This window comes from Gobius niger, assembly GCF_951799975.1.
Source record: "Gobius niger genome assembly, chromosome: 11".
Classification (NCBI taxonomy): Eukaryota; Metazoa; Chordata; class Actinopteri; order Gobiiformes; family Gobiidae; genus Gobius; species Gobius niger.
This window is the reverse complement of record NC_136862.1, coordinates 25391739-25413590: the sequence shown is the minus strand read 5'-3', so window position 1 is coordinate 25413590 and position 21852 is coordinate 25391739. Positions and strand designations below refer to the sequence as shown.

At 42.2% G+C, this 21852-nt stretch overlaps 1 protein-coding gene across 1 annotated transcript in view; it reads right to left on the bottom strand.

Annotated features, from left to right (window-relative positions):
• The window catches only part of gabrb2b (gamma-aminobutyric acid type A receptor subunit beta2b), an 80295-nt gene extending 61456 nt beyond the window's left edge, over positions 1-18839 (bottom strand). Inside the window, exons 1-3 of the mRNA XM_079565982.1 lie at positions 18339-18839; positions 18073-18173; positions 17547-17614 (exon numbers count right to left, since the gene is read on the bottom strand). Of these exons, the coding sequence (XP_079422108.1) occupies positions 17547-17614; positions 18073-18173; positions 18339-18421 (252 nt within the window). The 5' untranslated portion in view covers positions 18422-18839. The remainder of the gene's footprint in view (positions 1-17546; positions 17615-18072; positions 18174-18338) is intronic.
• Between the last annotated feature and the right edge of the window lie 3013 nt (positions 18840-21852).

Here is a 21852-nt window from a genome sequence, read left to right as displayed (position 1 = left end):
AAGCCTTTTGAAGACCCACTAGGGAGTCAGAGAAGAGAAATGCTTTCCTTGCCCGCTGTTCCGAATGCATTTAAAAGGTGCACTTGAAACTTCTTGGTTTTCTGTAGTGTAATGTAAACCACAAATCGAATGGCTAATTATAACAAACATAGGAAATAACTGAAGAAAAACCTGGTTTGCCTTGATGAAGTTCTGTTGTACTGTACCAGGTTTTGACACAGACCTGCCATCCAAGGTGTCAGATACACTAGTCTTCAAAGAGCCAATGCTACTAGTCTTCCAACACTCAACTCACAGGCAGGACCAACCGTTTTAAAGTGTGGGCCTGTACCGGAGTGGAACAATGCCCCTCCTCTCATCAGTCACTGTCCCGGGATGCTCTTGCCTAAGCACTACACCAATCCCGCCAATGGGGGATTGATTACGGGGCCGCTCTCCCCCGACGTTTGAAGCTACGCTGCTAATTGCGCCATGAGCGGTGCCTCGAACATAAATAATGATGCAGGCGGTGTGCAGGTGGGCTGGTTACGGTGTTTACAGTAATAGAAATGCCGTTGGTCATTTGCAGCCCGTATTTGTGCGTATATACTGAGCTATTTCGCAATCAGTTTGTTCTTTAATAAAATCCCATGAGCAAAGCACCGCGGTAAGACTGCTGACGACCCAGAATATTTAAAAGAAAAGTTCCCAAACTAATCAACAGATTAAATTTGTCGCTCTAAAGGTTTAGCTGCATTATTCATTTAGTGCAATTTGCTAAACATGATTATTTGTCTTTGCTCGACTGAGTGACTGATTTCAAAACTGTTTGGCATTTTCGCAGTATCTGATCGAATTAACAAGTCAAAAATAAATAAATAATAATCAGCTCATTTCTCAACTATTGCCAATATTGTAAACGGTTGACTGCACAGTTACATGGAATTGCATGTTCTGCGCTATTAGCCTCATTTATGGAATATTAAAGTTTATCAGGAAGTCAGGATCCCGGGTTGCCACTCTTGCTTACTCCTACCTGCACTACAACTAAGCCTACAGTTTGGCTCTTTACGGCTCTTTACTGGGAGCCGAGTCTTTTGGATCTGTTCACTTCAAAGAGTCGTTCAAAAGTCTGATTCGTTTTAATGTAACATTTTAATAGCGGCAGCGATCGATACAAGGGACACTTTTCTTTTTGTATAATCAACATGTCCATGGGACCGCTAAAAAAAAAAATATATGAATAAAATCTCACACCACAACTAATAAAAAGAGGCTGCAACTGTCTTGACTTTGACTTTAGTGCATAAAGCTTTCACCTGTGTCGTCTGCTCCGTTGTTATACACGTCGCGCATTTAAAAACATATCACTTTGATTCATATCTTTTTTGCTTTTTTTTCCCTGCCGCATGGGAAACCAGAGCACAAACAGAAAACCTACGCAGCCACAAGGAGAACATGAGAAAAATAAAAATCCAGACAGAAAGGCGCCTACTACTACAACTACAACTACGACTACTGCTACAATTACCACTACTTTTAAGTATGTACTGTGTCTCTGGGACATCATTTTCCTCTAAAAACTTTCCACCAACTAACACCATAAAAGTAAATGATAGTGTTCGCAAATAGTCAATAAAAAGCTAGTTAATTGCTTGTACAAGTTAGGTGGCGTCCCTCAAGGATCGAACTTAGGCCTGCTTTATTTTACTACAATTTCAATCCCACATCAAACTCAAAACCACAAAAGTTAATGACTATTCAATATAACACATTGAAAGGGTCAAAGGTTAAATTAATATGCCCTTTCCACTTTAAAGGAATAGGCCACCGTTTTTATATACTAAGATATGTTCTTACCTCACTTTAGTCGAGTTAATATATCCCCGTCTGGTCATTGTCCGCGCGCTCTGTCACGCAAACGGAGCACATACGCAGCCTCTCCCATATGTGACATAGCTCCGAAAAAGCTCACGATAGAAGCTACCAAGCTCTTCCACGTGTTCCCTATTTAAATAAAGTTACGTGAAGTGTTTTCATGCGAAGTATATTTACACAGAAATGTAACGTGTCGATTTTATAAGCAAATAAAAAGGGGGACTATATTGTGAGGCGTAATGATACGAGGAGTAAAACGTCCGCGCAGTAACTCCTAAAGGTTATTGACGGAAGTGAGCGGGGGGAAGTCTTTAGGAGTTACTACGCGGACGCTGTGCTCCTCGTATCATTACGCCTCACAATATAGTCCCCCTTTTTATTTGCTTATAAAATCGACACGTTACATTTCTGTGTAAATATACTTCGCATGAAAACACTTCACGTAACTTTATTTAAATAGGGAACACGTGGAAGAGCTTGGTAGCTTCTATCGTGAGCTTTTTCGGAGCTATGTCACATATGGGAGAGGCTGCGTATGTGCTCCGTTTGCGTGACAGAGCGCGCGGACAATGACCAGACGGGGATATATTAACTCGACTAAAGTGAGGTAAGAACATATCTTAGTATATAAAAACGGTGGCCTATTCCTTTAACAAACGTGTCACCTTTTAGTGTAATTCTTCTGCGCATTAAGCACACACCTATGCGGCCAGCGACACAGGAACCCTCTTTAGTCGCACTTTCGGCCCACTTAATGCCCGACCTCTCGCTGAAATCAAGCAGCAAACCAGTGTAATGTAAATGGATGAGTAAATCTCTACAGGCGTATGTATCTGAAGCCAGTCGTTTGAATAATGCAGGCAGAGGCACTTCGCTCACAACGCCCCGCTCGCTGCCTCGCGTTTCCCCCGTCTGTCCCCAGTGACTATACCAGCGCACGGGCAAAGCGCTGCTGTCGGTTTTTCTATGTAACGTGGAGAGGTTTCGAGTTTGTTTTGCTGCGTTCGTTCTGTACGGAATCCGCTGGTGCGTGTAGCAGAATGGGCTAGCATCTCCAGGTGTGACATTGAATAGGCTTGTGTAACGCAAAGGCTTCGTATTGTTAGAGATGTAAGCTTGCCAAGGCCCTACAGTCTATTGTCAAAGTGGGTGAAGAAACGTAAGTATGGCATGTCTTCAGTGAAATTTGCAGAGTTCAGTGTCTCTTATCACCACTGTCTTTCGAGGAGAAATGTGTGATATTTGAGTTACAGCGTCATCTCGGTCGAATATCAAATATGTCAATTTTTGTGAATGGGAAATCTCTGGCTTGCTGGTGGACAAAACGTTTTTCGATAAGCCTCCCAAGGGTGTTTTGTCTTTTACTCTGACATTAAATCCAAGACGTTAAGGAAGAGAATTAGCGAAGAAACTAAACATTGACCATTGTGTGACAAATCTGTGTTTTCACCTGCCGTGTCTTGTCTTAACCGATAACCGTTTAAAAAACAGCATTGAACAAACAGGTAATTCTTTCACACTTCTCTCTTCGACTTCAACAACACGTCAAATTGTCTGGATTTCATCAACATCACCTGCACTGCAAAAAGTGGATTCTAAGCAAGTAAAAAATGTCTTACTTTAAGAAATAAGTTCTTATTTTTTCCCTAAAAAGTAATAATGTCTTGCCGAGCAAAGTTTTCTTGAGAAAAGAAAATCTTATTTTAGGAAATAAAATCTAGCCATTTCTTGTTCAGATATATTTGCTAAAAGCATGCTAATTTTTCTTCTAACAAGAAAGAAAAACTTTTTGAATCTTCTTCAGCTTTAGACAAAGAATATTTTTTCTTGTTTCTTGTTTTTCAGATAGATAATACATTCCATTCTTTCAAGTGGGGGGCTCGGTGGCACAGCGGTTAGAGCCTCTGCTTCACAGCTCAAAGGTCCTGGGTTCGATTCCCACCCTTTCTGTGTGGAGCATGTTCTCCCCGTGTCTGTGTACGTTTCCCCTACCACTAAAAAGATGTACAATAGGTGATTCTGACCATCAGCCTGGCTCCACATCATGGCGATGGGTCCCCGGGCGCGGCAATATTTTCCTTAAACATTAGTATTTATTAAGAACATTTTGCTCAAAAATGTGTGTAATTTAGAACATTTAACTTAAATCAGGCAACATTTAGGTAAAATATCCCACAATTTTTCACTAAATAAGAATGTTTTCCTTAAATTATTCCATTTTCTGAGGACATTTTACTTAATTCTAGCTTTTTATTAGCTTAAATTTCTTGTTTTATGATAAGACAAATATTCTAAAAATAAGAATTCTTAGCAAGTAAAAAATGCTGACCCCATTGGCAGAATTTTTTCCTTCAAACAAGACAAAACGTCTTATTTTAAGATTTTTTTTCCTTGTTTTTAGAAGGGTACTTTTTGCAGTGTGGTCACTTTTTCAAATGTAGAATGAAAGACAATGTAAACTAAAGTATAGAAACAAGTTGGAGATAGTGAAACGTAATCGCTTCCATGGCACAAAATGTCGCAAGCTAAACTATACATAATGTAATTTTTGAGTCAGTACACTTTACTGGCACAGGAAAGTTAGCCCTCTGTTTACAAGCCTTCCCTCTACAAAACCCCGGAAGCTCTAATGCAATTCATCCAATTCTGAAATTCTAACATAATTATTCAAGGCGGTGTGCTCCGGCTTTGCTGTAGCTTGTCTTCCAGGTTTCCCTAATGCATCATGTATCCTTCTGTAGCACAAATAGATCAATAGGGCTAGCGTTGGAGGCTAGCTTTCTCCTTACAGAAAAAAAAAAAAACATCCACTCTCCCTGGCTCGTTCTATCAAGTGAAAAGCTCTGAACCCTGCCTCAGTTCATTCCTGTTATGGCGATTACGTAAGCCTGTAGCGCGTAGACTTTCCTGGAGTTTGGACCCCACACGCCTGGAGTGGGGGATTAGGATTTGCAAATGTCTAGTGTACAATTTCACAGTCTAAGTGTTCACTGTATATATATCCATGTCTGGCCTATGTGCATTGGGATTTAAAGGACTTTGTTTTCTCTGACTTAAAATGACTTTGGCACAAACTTGTGAATGAGTTATTTCACTCAGGCGGCCAATCAAACTAAGTGACAGAAGCTTTGTGTTGTGTCGAGGCGAAAAAACTAGGGCACGTTCAAAGAGATCCACAGAGGCTATATCCATGGGCTTTTGTACATAATTTACAGTATTGTTTTCATTTACATTTCACAAAATGTAGCAAATGCACCACTTTATGGACCTCCAACTTCAACCTATTAAACAGTGCGGCACCTTAAAGGAACAGGCCACCGTTTTTCCATACTGAGATATGTTCTTACCTGAGCTTAGACGAGTTGATGCGCACCACGTATCGCCAAGCCACGCCACATCAACACCATACTTTCACCAAACAAACCTTGTCTTTATGATTGCCGTTCGCACCACATCCCTGCACCTACAGCACATTGTTAATGCACACTGATAACATACAGACTGAATTACCTATTAAATTTAGAAAATAAAAGCCACAAAATATATGGAACTTACGCCAGATACAGGAGTGCGTCCTGTATCACGAATACGCTTTACTTGAAAGGCACAGAAGATACACAGAAGATCGTCACTGCCCATTTCAAGAGCTGTGCTAATGTCACGGTCTCAGCTTTGTGTATGCCATTCTTCAGGCCTCTCATGGATGAGCACCAATCATGAAAGCCAGTTACAACCACAAGTAACTACAGTATAAAGGGCCAGGCTCTGAGGAAAGTGGTGTTAGTGGTATATTTACCTGAGGCATTTGGGCCTCCACAGGTCCACTGTGTTTAAAGTAGTCTAGCCTTAGCCATCCGTAAACTCCGGTCAACTATCATTTCCCTACATGTACGTCTGGGTCTGATCTCATCGGTTGAATTTCAACCTACCATTCAGCGAGCCGGGGGAGGGGGGGGGTTGTAATATGGAGGACCGTGGCTCCCAAAACAATAAATATATACAGAAATAAATAAATACATTTAAAAAAGATAAAATTTGCAAAGAAATGCGTGCAATTATGAGAATAAGTGCATTTATTTCTGCATTTATTTATTTATATATTTATTTATTTCTGTATTTATTTATTTATTTATATATTTATTTATTTATTTTTCTATTTATTTCTGTATTTATTTCTGTATTTCTCTTAATGATATGCAAATCATGGGGTGGGTCGAGATGCCTCTGCTGTAAGCTCATTGGTCAATCTTTTTCCTTGCTCCATAGCTTGTCCAGCTTAGAGGGCCATGTTGAGATCACTGTGTTCTCGCTATAGCCATGTCAGAACAAAAAAAAAAAAAAAAGCATTCTTCTATAAGCAACAATTGCATTGTGTGTGTGTTTTTTAAAGAAATAAGTAAATTATCCTTTGCTCTGTGTTGCTGAACAGCCTCCATTTTGGAGTGGTGAACGGTTGCATGTTGGACCTCAAGCATATCTAGTTGGGGACTGCTGTGCTATGTTGCACAGCAGTTTGTATGAACAAACGCTAGCGAAAATCAGATCCAATCGTTTCAAAGGAGTTCACCCCTCCCACCTGATAACGGAGCTCAATTGTGAAGGACACTTGTACGAAACGAAATGAGTACAAGGGTATGGTAAAACCAGGCTATCTTAGAAGATGAGGCCAGAAAAGTGCTTCAAAAGAAGAGAATGAATATTTGCAATGTACTGTATACAACCGTTGAGAACCATGGAGTCAAAAATCATTTTTTTCCACTGGTAAAGTTACAAACAAGCTCAAATCAACCCGTTATCTCATGTCATCGAGTATTTAGCACTGAAAATGACTGGTGCGCAGGCCAATTCCCATTACACTTATCTCATTATAGTTTGATGAAAGTAAGAATATGACTGAACAGTTTGACAGTTCATTCACAATGAGAAAACTCACACATGGCAACTAGCACCGTTTCCTTTTTCTGGCAGTGAATCTTCTCACATTTGCTTCGCAGTTTTCAGTTTCCATGCAACGGTGGGACGGCGAAACTAAAGACGACAGTCACAGAGTCTTCATTGCAACATCTTAGTATTCTGTGCAAGCCATGAGTTACTTTTAGCGCTTAACCCCATTGAGAATATTTGGGATGTGCTGGAGAAAGCTTTGCGGATTGGTCACACTCTCCCACCATCGATACAACAACTGGATCTTCTGACATGGCAGAAGCTTACTGAAACAACGCCAATTATGTGAACTGAATGTTGCAAACCTCATCGCAATAGGCTATAATTTCCGAGATCACGCCACCATTATTCCTAGCCACTCCTATACAGCACGCAGAACAAAAATGTTATCATTCCTTAATCATGACTCTTCCATCCTCCACAGCGTGAACAATATATACCGCGCTGAAAGGACAGAAGATGAAGATTTGTGAGATAGAGCGCCTAAGTGGAGAATGAGATATTCCGCAACATTGCCAAAGTGCTTTCTCTATCATTCCCTACTTTTATTATCATGTGGCAAGCAATCAGATCTTTCTTTTCAGCCCACACCCATTATATTGCATTACGACTGCATAATGTATAGGCCACTTCTGAGCGCTGCCGTGATGCATTTACAGCACACTTCCCATTATGTTCAGTGGAGGGGAGGTGAACGTACTAACGGAACGATGGAGACTGTGTTTTTCAGAAATCAATGGTTCTTTCAGAAAACTTATTTCCAGGATGTTAGTTTAGTCCGACAAGTAACTAAGTAAAGGAGCCAGTACAGGACCTTTGGCATGGTATCGGGAGTAAGGCGAGCTTCATCTTGCTTGGGTGTTTGTGCAACTTTATGTAATGTTCCTATTATACAACGTCCAATCAGCCAAACTAGCTTGATTTTCTTGACTTACAGCAGATGTTACTTCATAAAGTTCATTAATCATAAGTGTGTTGTTTGTCTTCCAATGTCAAATGAATCATTCCAGCTCCCGACTTGAAACAACTACAAAGAACCTGAAGACTTACAACATATCTAGCAACAACACGAGACCGTGAGAGCAGCTATAAGCTCCTCTTGACCTTTCTGTGCTTCACGGATGATACTTCCACTTTTTGGAGAAGGATATTTCGCTCCCGTTAATCCTCTGATAGGAGTGTTACTCCTCCATGAAAACTGTTGGCTGAGGACCGCAGCGCTGTGCACACTCAAGCAGAAACAAATATTGGCTCTTCATTGGGAAAAGTGGGAAAGCTGAAGGGACGGGGATCACTCGGAAGGAAGAGAGAAGAGTCCAACCGTAGCGCCGGCTTTGTATTTCTCATTACTGCTGGATTTGGCGCATGGTTAACCGTAGTATTTCTCTAACTTGAGAATGGATTGTCGAGTTCTGCTGCCACTCTAATGCCTATATCCTTGATGTCTGTGCGCATTAAACTGCATCGTCAACCAAGTCGTATTTAAGAAATGCTGCACTTGTAAGCAATATATACGTTTATGTAAATATAAACTTCATATCCATCTACAATTGTTAAAGGAACAGGCCACTGTTTTTACATACTAAGATACCATCTAGGACCAGGCCTTTATTGGAACCAGGCCACAATTAGAGACAGGCCTTTATTTCTATTTGAGCAAAACGGACGACCAGGAAAACGAAGAAAAACAACATTTGTGTCCATTTGCACCTAAAATATTAGGTTCATTTATTAATTAACATTTCAAACCATCTCCCAGTGGCTGGAACACTGACGCCTTTTATTTTGTCGGGACAACAGGAAGTGTTTCGTTGCTGTTAGTGGAACATTGACATCAATGTCACTTTAGGTTTCTGTTTCGTTTTTACCGTGGACCGGATTATTTGTTGTTATCTTGTGTAAAAGGCGAGTTTAGACGGAGCGTTTGTGTTTGTGATCGATCACAAAAGACCCGAGAGAAGACGAGACGCTCGCGCTGATCGGAGGAGTTATTTTGAGGCGTGGGTCGCGATGGTGACTTTATTAAAACCCTGGAGGGTCACACAACATTTGTTGCTTTCCCTGTTTCTACAAATAGTCACTGGAGGTTTGAAAAGTGGCTAAATCTGTGGCAAAGTTACGCTCGGATCAGCTCCTCCGTGGGTTTTCATTTACACGAGTATGAGACAAATTCCTAACATGGGGAATATTTCTACCGCTATAGTTTCTAATAAAAGCCCCGGCCTGTTTTAGAGACCGGCTTTAATTTGCCTCCGCCAGCCGCGAACCCGGCCACTGTTAGAGACCCGGCCGCTAATGCGATACAGGCCAGTATTAGAGAATTTACGGTATGTTCTTGCCTGAGCTTAGACGAGTTGATGCGTACCTGTCTGGTCTTTGTGCCTGCGTTCAGTCGCGCACAACGACCAAAGATGTTGTTAGCGTTTGGCCTCTCCCAGCATATTCCTATAGCTCCAAACGGGGGTGAAGTTGGACGCTACTGCGCTCTTTCACGGGCACGCACTAAGACCAGAGAGGTACGTATCAACTCGTCTACGCTCACTCAGGTAAGAACATATCACAGTATGGAAAAATGGTGGCCTGTTCCTTTAATGTGCTGCTGTTTCATTTATGCTTCCACACGTTTTCCGAACAATGCCACCAGAGGGCACTGGAAGTGTGTCCAAACATTTACCAAAAAGGGAGAAGAAGGGCCAAAACAAATATGGCACCACCCAATATTTTTTTTTCAGACAACGACTAATAGAGTTACAGAAACTGCCATAAAGCAGCGATGGTTTGTTTGCAAATCGTTCAAACCACTTTTCAAAAGTTTAATCTTCTTCTGTTGAACTGTGCACCATAGTGCCCGGAGCGACAAAATGACGGATAGAGTCACATAAATGACGGACAGGAAGCTCCATTTGCATCTGTATGTGTTTCGAACGTAGAGCATCAGTTGGCCTTTAGTCTTTTCTCACAATTAAAGAGCAAGTTTAAAGTTGATTGTACGTATGTAGTTTTTAAAGTCGACAGTGAATGAATCTAAAATAGTTGTCTCTTATAACATACACTGCCTCTCCAAAATAAAAAGTGGTCACCTGGATTGAATGAACTGTTATGATCTTGGATTGCTGCAGTCAGTCAGGTCTAGGTTCAGCAACACTTTGTGCCCAAAGAAGGAGATCAGCCGACGACCTGCACAGCCTGAATCACCAGGTTATTCCATCAGTGGATTTCTTCTTCTCTGATGGCACGGGCATATTCCAAGATGCCATGATTCCTCGGGCTCATATTGTGTAAAGAGTGGATCAGGGAGCATGAGACATCATTTTCACACATGGATTGACCGCCACCAAGTCCAGATGTGAACCCCATCGAGAATCTTTGGGATGTGCTGGAGACTGCTTTGCTCAGTGGTCACACTCTCCCATCATCAACCCAAGATCTTGGCGGAAAACGTTTGCAACGCTGGATTTTTGAGATTGCAGAAACAGGGCCACAGTGCTGTAATTGAAGCTAAAGGCGGTCCAACAAAATATTGAAGCATGTTAAAGCTATTCTTTTTCACTGCCAACTTTATAATCTCTTTATGAAGCTCTTTGTCTGTGACTAGATCCTCTCTATCCATGTATAGCCCGCCTAAGGCACATAGTGACACATAGCTCCTGTACTTCCAACCCTTCTACACTAGAAAGAAGGGTTAAAGAGAAAGTGAAAGAATGTATAATAGATGAAACACTTTTACGGACAAAAGTGAAAGCTCAGGACGACCAGGAGACGAAATCAAGAATTCCAACTCTTGTATGTTCCCATTACTGGTCGACGCATGACTTGGCGATTGCCCCTTGCCTTGCACTTGAGAGCCTTGAGAGTAACGTGACATTGGTATTCAGGGAGCATCGTGTCTTATTGCACAAGCTCTGACTCACCCAGAGAGAACTCACCATCGCAGGCCCCATAGGTGCACAACCATCGCCCCATCAGCTGCTCGCTACAGGCTCAGCTCATGTTAAGTTGTTAATGTCACACCAAGCGTTCTCGCCCCTCTCTCTCTCTCTCTCTCGCATCCTGACACATAAGCCGGGGTGAAAATGCATGACCTCTAGGTTTCCCGCCATCGTATCCCGCCGCTGCTCATCCCTCCGAGGCGCGGGACATTTGGCTTCCTCGTTCAGGAGCACTGACCTTTCATGGCCATGTAATCTACACTGGCCAGCGCTCCGGGCAGGTTAGCTATATGGCGGCTCAGGCGCTGTGTGACGCATAAGAACACACATGCGGCAGCAGTGACACAAGTTGTCTGCACGTCAACAGTTATTTTGAGCACATATGAATCGTACTGGAATACAACATGTGTAATCATCTTCAAGCAAAATTGGTTATTGGTAACAGGGTCGTTGCTATGTCCTTCTAGTTCTTGCATTAAGGGTTTAATTGACTTGTGGTCGCACGTAACAAATATGTAGTTTAGTCTGGGCAAAACTGCAATGGTGCAGCTCATTCGAGTAAAAAAATGTCCACCCAATCAACCATGTCAAATGTTTAAGCTTCGTTTTTGTTTTTGTTTTGGAAGTGGCATAGATAAAGGTAAAGTCCCATAGCAGTTTGACTCACTTATTTCCCAAGGATCGGACATGGTTGGCACGACAACAGTTTAAAATTGGCTGCCTTCATCTAAGTTGCTTCCTGTCGGTGTCCAATTAGGAAGTGAAACTATAAACATCACAAAAATGGCCAAACTAAAGAGATCTCGGTACAATTTTTAGCAAAATCTTAAATATAACTGTGTTAACTATGTTCTCGCAAAAAAATGTGTCTAATGTGTCATATGCACTTTAAAGTAGTAGTATGTAAGATTGTAAAATGAAGGTCAATCTCCCTCCTCCTTCCCTCCTGATTGGACCTGGCAGGCCGATTCACTGGAAAGCTCATATCATTGGTCAAAGTGATGGCACTGTGGACTCTGATCTCTGAAATCACTTTAGAAAAAAGACAATGATTTAATATTATCATTGTACATATTACGTTATGGTACATTGCAAGCCTATGGCGCTCAATTATACGCAATCTATTCAATTTGTAAAACTTACAGACCATCACTTTGAAAGAATAGGACGACCAGATGTCTGAAAGTCGCGATGATATCCGAGTCGGAGGTGTAATTGAGAGTGCATGTCAGCCATCGAGGCAGGCATGAGTGTCATACGTTAGGGATAGGCGGATCGATACCACAGTATTGACGTATCAATACCAAATGGCTACTTTTTAAGTATCGATATTGGGCAAAATAATCAATGCTAATTTGCATATGTAAAAAGAAGGCGGGGCAGCAATTTTAAACACAAAAGGACCATGTATATCTTTGTTCTGAGCCAAAACAGTCCACAGCAGCAGAGGATTGAACTGAGCCAGCCATATCATTCTGGTTTAGATTCTGTTTGTCATTAAAGTATTAATTTTGTTTATGTATTTAATTCACATTAACATTGTTTAATTAACCAGTTAAAGTAATACAATTTTAACCAATTAATTTTACCAATTAATTATATAAAATAACCAGCTTTAGAAATATTATTATATATATATATATTATAATATTGATTGAAATACATTCACCAATATAAAATGACCAGTATCGGCATCGGCAAAAATGACCCCAATAGTATCTGTATCGCCCATCCCTAAAATAAATCATCATGAATAAAATCATCAATGTATTAAGCACTATAGCTGCACAAAAGCAGCACAGACGATTGACATACTAATTTGTGTTTGATGGGGGGCCATCTTCACAGAGTTCAAACATCTTGAGACCAACTGCACGATGAAGATGACTCCGTTGGTGACCTCCTCCGCCTGTCAGGAAGTTGCTCGCGTATACAAGAGTGAGATCAATGCGTTCATTGTTTATGATTAATCGCATGCCTTAGCGCAATAACTTTGGCAGCCCAAAGAAATGGATGTCCAAAGCCAGGATTCTCTCATAATTAGGACAATATCTCGCCACGAGGAGGTTAATTGCAAGAGTTACCAAGAGCAAGAGTCAGAATATTGCCTATGTATCACATTAACCCCGGGCAGATATAAGTGAGACGTCTTTCAACTAATTAGGAAGTGACTTCTGGATTGCACAAGTTTACACCTCACAATACACAGCAGTGGAAAAGTACACAGTGTTCTTTTCAAACTCCTGCTCGGTTCAAGAAAGTGCATTAGAAGTCTGTGCTGTCTCTAAATAGGATTTATCTCTGTGCCATTGGTAACACAGTGTGAACAAAGACGCTCCGAGACAAATTTCTTCTCCGTTCCATCTTTTTTTTTCTTGCTTTTTCTTTTTTTTTTTTCTTTCTTTGTAATGGCCCATTCCCAAACCTAACGCTCAGACACCGTGTTATCACCGCCATCTTTCTTTCCCCCCCACACCCTAATGTCGTGGCGCAGCGGTACATCATAAAACACTATAACGCACATCAAAGCGCAGATGTCCCAATGTGCCCAGTGTAATGGCTAATAGGACACCGTTAGGGTACATGTCTCTCGGTTATGAAGAAAGTGTCTGACGCCGGAATCAGCGTCAGACAGAGAACCTTATTGGGGGGGGGGGGAGAAGAGAGAGGAAATAAGACAAATGAAAATGCTTGTTGCCCCAGCTGCTCTCCTGAAAAGTGCCGACATTTAGGGAGGAAGGGGATCAAAGATGGCCGACTATTACGCGCACATGTGGCCTCTATGCTTTCAGAGTTTCAGACGGGTCAGGTGGTAATGACACACACACACACACACACACACACACACACACACACACACACACACACACACACGCACATTAGAGGCTGTTCCGTGGGCTGGGACAAAAGGGCTTCGGATGATCAAAGAAAGCTGCAGCATGGATGGCTTTGTGGGTTTCCAATGGAGGGAGAGGGAGATTTTCCCATCTTTTCTTCTTCTTCTTCTTCTTCTTCTTCTTCTTCTTCTTCTTCTTCTTCTTCTTCTTCTTCTTCTTCTTCTTCTTCTTCTTTTCGGCGCATACGAGTGGGTGTGCGCGACCCACAGTCCACGTGAGGAGCTTTGGTTGGAGCTAACTTCAGCTAAATACAAACTTTGGGACATGATGTACTTTGACGAACTGATCCCTTAGAAACTATTTCAATGACTGTCGACTGAACGGAATATGGTGTTCTCCGAAAACATGAAACAAACATGCCAAACCTGCTCCTCATGATCAGACACAAGACGACAATGCTATTTTGCCGTGGGTTGGCAAAATCAAGCATTTGGAAGAGGGCTTAATAGATTTAGGGTTTGGCGATCTGCAGCCCAGGAATTTTCCAGTTTTAGCTCGGGAACTAACAGTTCTCCAGCCCCTTCCAAGATGCTTCCCCAAAGACTTTTGATACTTCAACTTACTCCTGATTGTTCAGACTTTTTGATGCATTTTTCATTTTGTTCTGAACGCATTGAAAACAATCAAGGTTAATACAGTGATGGTTTTACCATACCCTCAAGACCCTTCGTACAAGGTCTTCACAATTGAGCTCCGTTATCAGGTGAGAGGGGTGAACTCCTTTGAAACGATTGGATCTGATTTTCGCTAGCGTTTGGTCGTGACGTATGTAATGCGCCCGAGTGAGTGAAGCAGCTATCATAACTCTATCATAACTCTATCATAACTCTTGGGGCCATTCCTTGCGCATTCCAAGACTTCAATTTCTGGATATTTGGGAGCTGAGCCAGAACAGATTGAAGAGCTTCCATTACTTTCGTATCCACCGCCATTTCCAAACTACAACCAGGAACCAGTAGGTTGAAATTCAACGATGAGATCAGACCCAGACGTACATGTAGGGAAAGTATAATTGACCGGAGTTTACGGATGGCTAAGGCCAGGGTAATACAGTGATGTACAAAGAAAAAACGTATCTTGCATGAACGCCCTAAGTTGGGTAGTTACACAAGTCTCTTCGGAGCATTATAGCTCTCTACTGTTTTTGTTTTGTCAAAGCAGCTGATGTGATTTTGAGGCCACTTTCAGGAAGATTTTTCACCAACTAAAACACCCATGAATACATGTAATTGTCATTGTATTCATTGGATGGAAAGAAAAGGAGGAACTTAATTTATTTGATAAGATTAGGAATCTCTTTTACAGGTTAGTCCAGGTTCAAATCCAGGCTGAAAATAGATTGATTTGATCTGCTTTCTTGTAATTTCGGGCAACTGTAAAGCACTTTGAATTGCCTTGTGTATGAATTGTGCTCTACTAATAAAGTTGCCTGGCCTATTGTACATATCCTAGTGGTAGGGGAAACCGGAGTACCTGGAGGAACCCTACGCAGACACGGGGAGAGCATGCAAACTCCTCACAGAAAGGCCCTGTCCAGGTGGGAATTGAACCTAGGACATCCTTGCTGTGAGGCACGAGAGCTAACCTCTGCACCACTGTGCTATTTGGAATGAATTGTGTACTTTTGATGCAGTATTTGCATTACCATTACTTCACTACATCCATGGCATGCCACCCTCTCTTGTTACTTTTAGGATAGACATTTGATTTGGGTTGGTCACAAATTACTAAGCACAAATACAATGTTTTAGAATAGAATAGAACAGAATAAAGAGGAACATAAGAGAAAAGAGAAGAGAAGAATAGAGTAGAATAGAAAAGAGAAGAGTAAAGTCGAATAGAATAGAGTAGAATAGAAAAGAGAAGAGTAAAGTAGAATAGAATAGAGTAGAATAGAAAAGAGTACAGTAGAAAAGAGTAGAATAGAAGAGAAAGGAATAGAGTAGAGTAGAAAATAATAGAGTAAACAACATAGAGAATAGAGTAGAAGAAAAAAGAAAAGAGTAGGATAGAAAAGATAAGAGCAGAGTAGAAAACAGTACAGTAGAAAATAGTATAATAGAGTAGAAAACAGTAGAGTAGAAGAGAAAAGAGTAGAATAGAATAGAATAGAATAGAAAAGAGTAGAGCAGAGTAGAAAAGAGTGGAGTAGAAGAGAAGAGAGAAGAGTATAAAAGAGAAGAGTAGAATAGAAAGCAGAAGAGTAGAAAAGAGTAAAGTAGATAGAATAGAAGAGAGAAGAGTAGAGTAGAAAAGGGTTATAAAGAGTAGAGTACAAGAGAAAAGAGTAGAAAAGAAAAGAGAAGAATAGAGTAGAAAACAGTACTGTAGAGTGGAAGGGAAGAGAGTAGAGTAGAAAAGAGTAGAGTAAAGTAGAATAGAATAGAATAGAATAGAATAGAATAGAATAGAATAGAATAGAATAGAATAATGGGAACACTTTTCAGCAAAGTTCACAAAGAAAGATATGATGGAACCTTGTCGATCTGACAGTGGACTCTTGTATCTACTTGGGGCTTGGATGACACAGATCCTGAAATAATGAAATCAAGCATGTTCCCAAGTGATCGCCTTTGCTGTAATAATGCAACGGTGATGCAATGCGATCACTGAAACGGGTTGCAAAGTCAAAAAATGCTAATTGCTCCAATCCTCATGAATTTCAAGCAGTTTCACGCACCACCCTGGTCATACATAACTAGCTCCTCATTTAAATAACGTATTTGTCAGCCTCTGTGAGAAAATACTTTTAATTAGACGCCTGCACTGTAAGGGTCGTGTAACATCAATTAGGCAGCCATTTCACTGAATGCCAATCTCAAAAGCAACTTTGCCAAAACAAAAGAAAGGTGAATATTATAACTGAATGGCATACAAAGAGAAACATAAAAAAAACATCTATTACCATACAAGAGCACTTTAGAAGATTATTAGCAAAGCATAAAAAGGACATCATTCTCATCCTGTGACTCTCGTGATCCATAAATACTCTACGAAAAGCGCCTGCCAAGAAGCTTTACATCTCATCTCCGCTCTCGTGAACAAACTCCAAGCTTGCAGAAAAAAAAAAAAGAAAAAAAAAACGGAGCCCCTGGGTGTGACTGCCAAAAATACTCTTCCATATAATGATCCTCTGACACCAGCGTGATTCATATCACAACACAAACAACACCGCGAAGAAAGGAAACAGAAAGAAAAGAAAAGGCAGCCTCACAACTCTATAGTTAAAACAGAAAAAAGTATGTGTGCGACAAAATACTTTTTTTTTTTTTTTCCTTATGTGAATGTCGACATTTCATCACCGCCGGTAAAAGCCACACACGATCCCACATGCATCCACCCGCAGTCCCGCGTTGCAATCACTAGGAGGCGCACTTGTATGAAGCAAAAACTTCAACGTGCTCTCGAGCCACACCGCCACGGCGCGCACCAAAGTTGAGCATGATGACAGCCCAGTGCAAGCCGCCTCCAATTAACTCACGCGATAATGAGAAACAACGGCACGCGCATTACGTGCCCGGTAACGTAAAGTAGGCCATCGGGGACGAAACGACAAGTGTTTTTGCCCTTGTGCTTTTGCTGCTAAAACTGTCAACAGAACTATTGATTGAAGGATGTGCGTGTTGTGCCTGGAGTAGGGATCCACGTACGCGTGCACAGGACATAAAATAAAGCGTCAATCAGCACGTGTCAATCATAGGAGGGGGGGACTCGAGAGACAATTGGTGTATTGTGGCTTCAGATAAAACGATCACAGAGGCAGCGGCAGCACCCACAGCCACACAGGGGCGAGGGAGCGAAAAATAGAGGCAGTTATATAAGGTGCATTAGCAGGGGGTTTCCCCGTTAGTTTGGGGTGGGGGGGAGTCACGGGGATTATTGGGACAAGCTTTTTTTTTGTGAAGAATGGCCTACTTACCATGTTGACTTCAGACACCATGTCAATGCTGGCTATGTCTATGTTCATCCCGACGCCAACCGGAGCCCCTAAAACAAATACACATCATCATCATCATCATTCAAAACGAGGCAGTGGTCACCAAGGGAAAGGGTTAAAAGTTGTGTCCCGTGCGCTTGTCAGTCACCCAAAGGCAAAACGTGCTCGTTTTTACGTTTTACAAGGGGGTAAAAAAAAAAAAGACACCCTGAAAGTTGGTGGCAAGAATTGACATGATGTGGCTCGTACTTAACGCAGCTTTCCGGTTTCCAACAGTCGCTGATTTTTAAACCCACATATCACTTTTTAGATATTACCACCAGGTCCAGATCACACATTGTTTTGATTGTCACCCTGTTCTGTTAAAAAAAAAAAAAAAAAAAAAAAAAAAAACGGCACACGAGCGGTATAAGCTGACAACAATTTTCTTTATGGGGCATTTAGTTGCAACACAAGCGAACGCGGCGCTGACAAGGCACGGGTCTGTGGTAACTGTGCGTCCGTTTACCTCCAAAATCCGGTCTCAGGCGTATATCGTAACCCTTCAGTAGCCTGTCCACTGTTTCTTTCACCAAAGTCATATTGCTCGGGTCGTGGACACCGCCGGGACTAAAACGGGACAAGACAAAACAGCATGGGAGAGTCAATTAAAGCGAGCGTTTCCCGTTGAGTTAATTACTATTCGCTGTCTTCTAAAAAAAAACAAAAACATAATAACATAAAGGTATAAAGCGAGTGTGGGGGGGCAGCTGACGACCCCCTTCATCCACTTACCTTTGCGCGCACACGGCGGCCACAACGAAGGCGAACGACCACACGACAAAGCGCCCCATGCTCCGTAGCCTCAAAAGCGCCATACTTTATCTCGTAGTGTCTTTATTTCTTTCCCCCCCTTTCTTTTTTCCTTTTTTTTTTTTTTTACCGAAGACACGCGAGGTCCAACTTATTCTGGCCAGTGCTGTAATTCCTATGCCGGGCGCATGCGTGTTCCCGACCACAACATGAAGGAGCAGCCAGCGAGCCGCCAGCGCTGCTCCTGCTCCTGCTCCTGCTCCTGCCGCCGCCGCCGCTGCTCCCGTAGTATAGAAGAGACACACAGCGAAGGGGGGGATACAGGACCCAGGCAGCGAATACGAGGGATGCAGGACTCAAGAACGAGTCAAGTTACAAGCGGGACGGGCAGGAAAGGGTCTCCCTCATAAGAGAAAGCCACAGAATGTACTCGTGGTATAGGTGGTTATTAATGGCCCGATTACCCCGGGACAAGGGAAGCGCGTGGGTGGGGTTTCCTCGTTCTTTAGACACTTGGCGTCAACACACGCACACACACACACCAACACTCACACACGTACACACAATCCAGCCGTCATTGAGCAAGGCACTTACAACCCCCTTTGCGCGTCTTGGGAAACCCCCATTCTAATTCCACTCGGGAATATAACATTTGGACAAGCTGATTAAGCAAAGAAAGCGTGTGCGTAAAAGTTGTGCGTAATTGCGAGCGGACTTCACGGTGACGCAAAAGCCACAAGAAAAGAAGTTTATGTTTTATATATATATTTATATACATATTGATAGTTAGCGCATAGTGCATATATATATATATATATACAGTGGGGAAAAAAAGTATTTTGGTCAGTTTCACATAGACACTGTATTGGATTTTGGCCAAATACTTTTTTTTCCCCACTGTATATATATAAACGTCTTTTCGGGGGTGGTTAGATATTCTTCTGCTTTAAAGGCTCCCTTATAGTGGGCAAGTAATCACAAACAACTTTTTTTAAAAACAACACAACCAAGTGAACCATGGACGGTCAATTGGTAGGTTTCATGGTGTATTTCTAGCTTTCATGTTGGTATCAAAAGGACATCAGCCCATCTTTTTATGTCTATTAATAGTCCTCTCTCCTTTTTTTCCCACTTGTAATGGTCGCTGCGCTGATTCCTTTGCTCCAACAACTCACGCATCGATCCCCTGCTCACTTACTCACTCCCGGGCCTCTCTGACGAACAAACAACGAAGTGTAGGGAGCGCGGCTTTGGTGCTTTGGAGGAAGATCGAGGGCGCGCAGGCATGCAGGCGAGCCAGTGTGTGCAGCGCCTCCGGGTTAAAAGCACTATATAGCCTTGCGCGCAAACACACGCGCACGCACGCACACATACACACACGCACACACGCGCGCGCGCACTGGGAGAGCAGAGGAGCCGAGCGAGCCTACACACACGCGCTCTTCTTCCCCCTCACACAGCGGCAGCGGCGCACACAGCAAAAGCGCAGCGTCCCGTTAGAGCTCTTGCGCACGCACCGGTGGGCAGCAGGACGCGCTCCACTGTGTAACACCACGCGAGTCATGGATACGGTGGGTTCAGAGGCGGGGTGTCGAGGACGTGGGAGAGCTACCAGCTGCCAACGAGAGGGAGGACACAAACTAAGAAAAAGAATAATAATGATTAAAAAAAAAACAGTCGTGTAAACTAATCTTGTACGCACACTGAGAGTAAAAGTACAGGATGGGTCTTCCTCGCATGAAAAAGGCAGCAGCTACTGAATTATTGACAGCGTTTGACCTGAGGGAGGCGCTGTTATTAACAGTAGTATTCGGCACGTTGTCGTCATTATGTTTTATTTATACATTTGCATCAATTGTGCAAAAGATGTACATATATTATTACTTATTTGACAACGGTTTACAGGCAGATGCTTTCACACAAACATTCATGCTCAACTAATAAATACATACATGAATAGTCCTAATTCATACGATACCACTCTATTTACTTTATTCCCAGCATAATGTTATACACAGTTTATTCATAACAGTAGTGATTCTGCAACAAGGGTTGAATACACTTTTTTCATTGTTTGGGAAATCCTGTCTCAATCATAACATATCATATCATTTTGAACATTTTTTTGTCCTTCAAAGTCAATATGTGACGAAAAAGGGAAACCCAAATAACCTACCAATTGACTGTTTGTGTTGACAACATCAACAAATCATAATACGGGGCACACCTCACACATCAGGCTGATTTTTCCACAAATGACTATACTTTTATGGGGCTAAAATAATGTTACCCTACAAAAAGAACAACAATGTCCTTTAAGATGACTGTTCCCACAATCATGAATGAAAAATGTATGTTTGCCTAACGTTCCTCATGTAAATGCTCAAATACTCAAGCGATCTTCTTGCAAGTTCAGTCCAAGACGCCCATGGAAACATGAGCCATTTGGGGGACGACGGCGAGGCGTCTGCCATCGGAGGTGTTAGGTTCCGGGGAAGGGTGTGGTACAGGGCCCTGTGACCCGCTGCTCGGATAATGTCAATCTGGCGTGTGCGTTTTTGTTAGTTTTTTCTGCTGGAGGCTTCCGCTCCAAAGAGCACAGCGGATCAGCACCATGGACAGCTCCTCCGCAGCCAAACCGACAGCTACAGCACGGTCCCTGTAAGAAAAACACAGCAATGAATAATGTAATGTGTACATGATGCAACAGAGCAAAACAAAAAAAAAAATATATGTTGTTTTGGAGCAAGCACGTTGTCAACTGGTAAACATTTGAAATGTATTGTAAAATGTGAATCAAATGGACAACAGTATGTAGAGTATGTTGTTTTAAAGAGGGGGCATTATGCTTTTTTCAATCACATAGCACCAGTCTATATCACACTGCAATGATGACGAAACCTTCTGTTGGTCTGTAAATGCAGTAAATTAGAATAACTGCCTTGTATAAAATTGCTCTCTCAAAATGGCTGTAGTGAATGTCTTGAAATAGGCCTCTGTCTCTTTAAGAACCTCTGACCCTTTCCGACACGCCCCCTCCACACGCTGTCTGTGGCATCAGTGGGGAGGGGGTTCTGCTGAGGAGCAGTGGTTGGTTACTCGGCTGGTGACGAAAGCTCGGAGGCGTCTCCAGGAGGTGGGGGCATTCCTAGGAGGACTCAGGCAAACCTATCCCTAAAATGGCCGCCATCAGAGTTTTTACAGATTACTCAAAAATACGTGAATGTGCCAAGGCAACACTTCAGGCATGTTTTTAATGAGGGAATGACATAATAACATGATGTAAAGCTTGAAAAAGTTGATTTTGCTTAACACCCCCCCTTTGAATGAATTAGCATAAGTCACAATTATGCTTGGAAATTACAAAATCAAATTGTTCAGTAAGGTTTTGAGGACAAGGCCTCATGGAAGGCCCAGGACACGCTGGTGGGACTATGTCTCCGAGCTGGCCTGGTGTCGCCTCGGGGTCCCCCCACAACAGCTGGAGGAGGTGTGT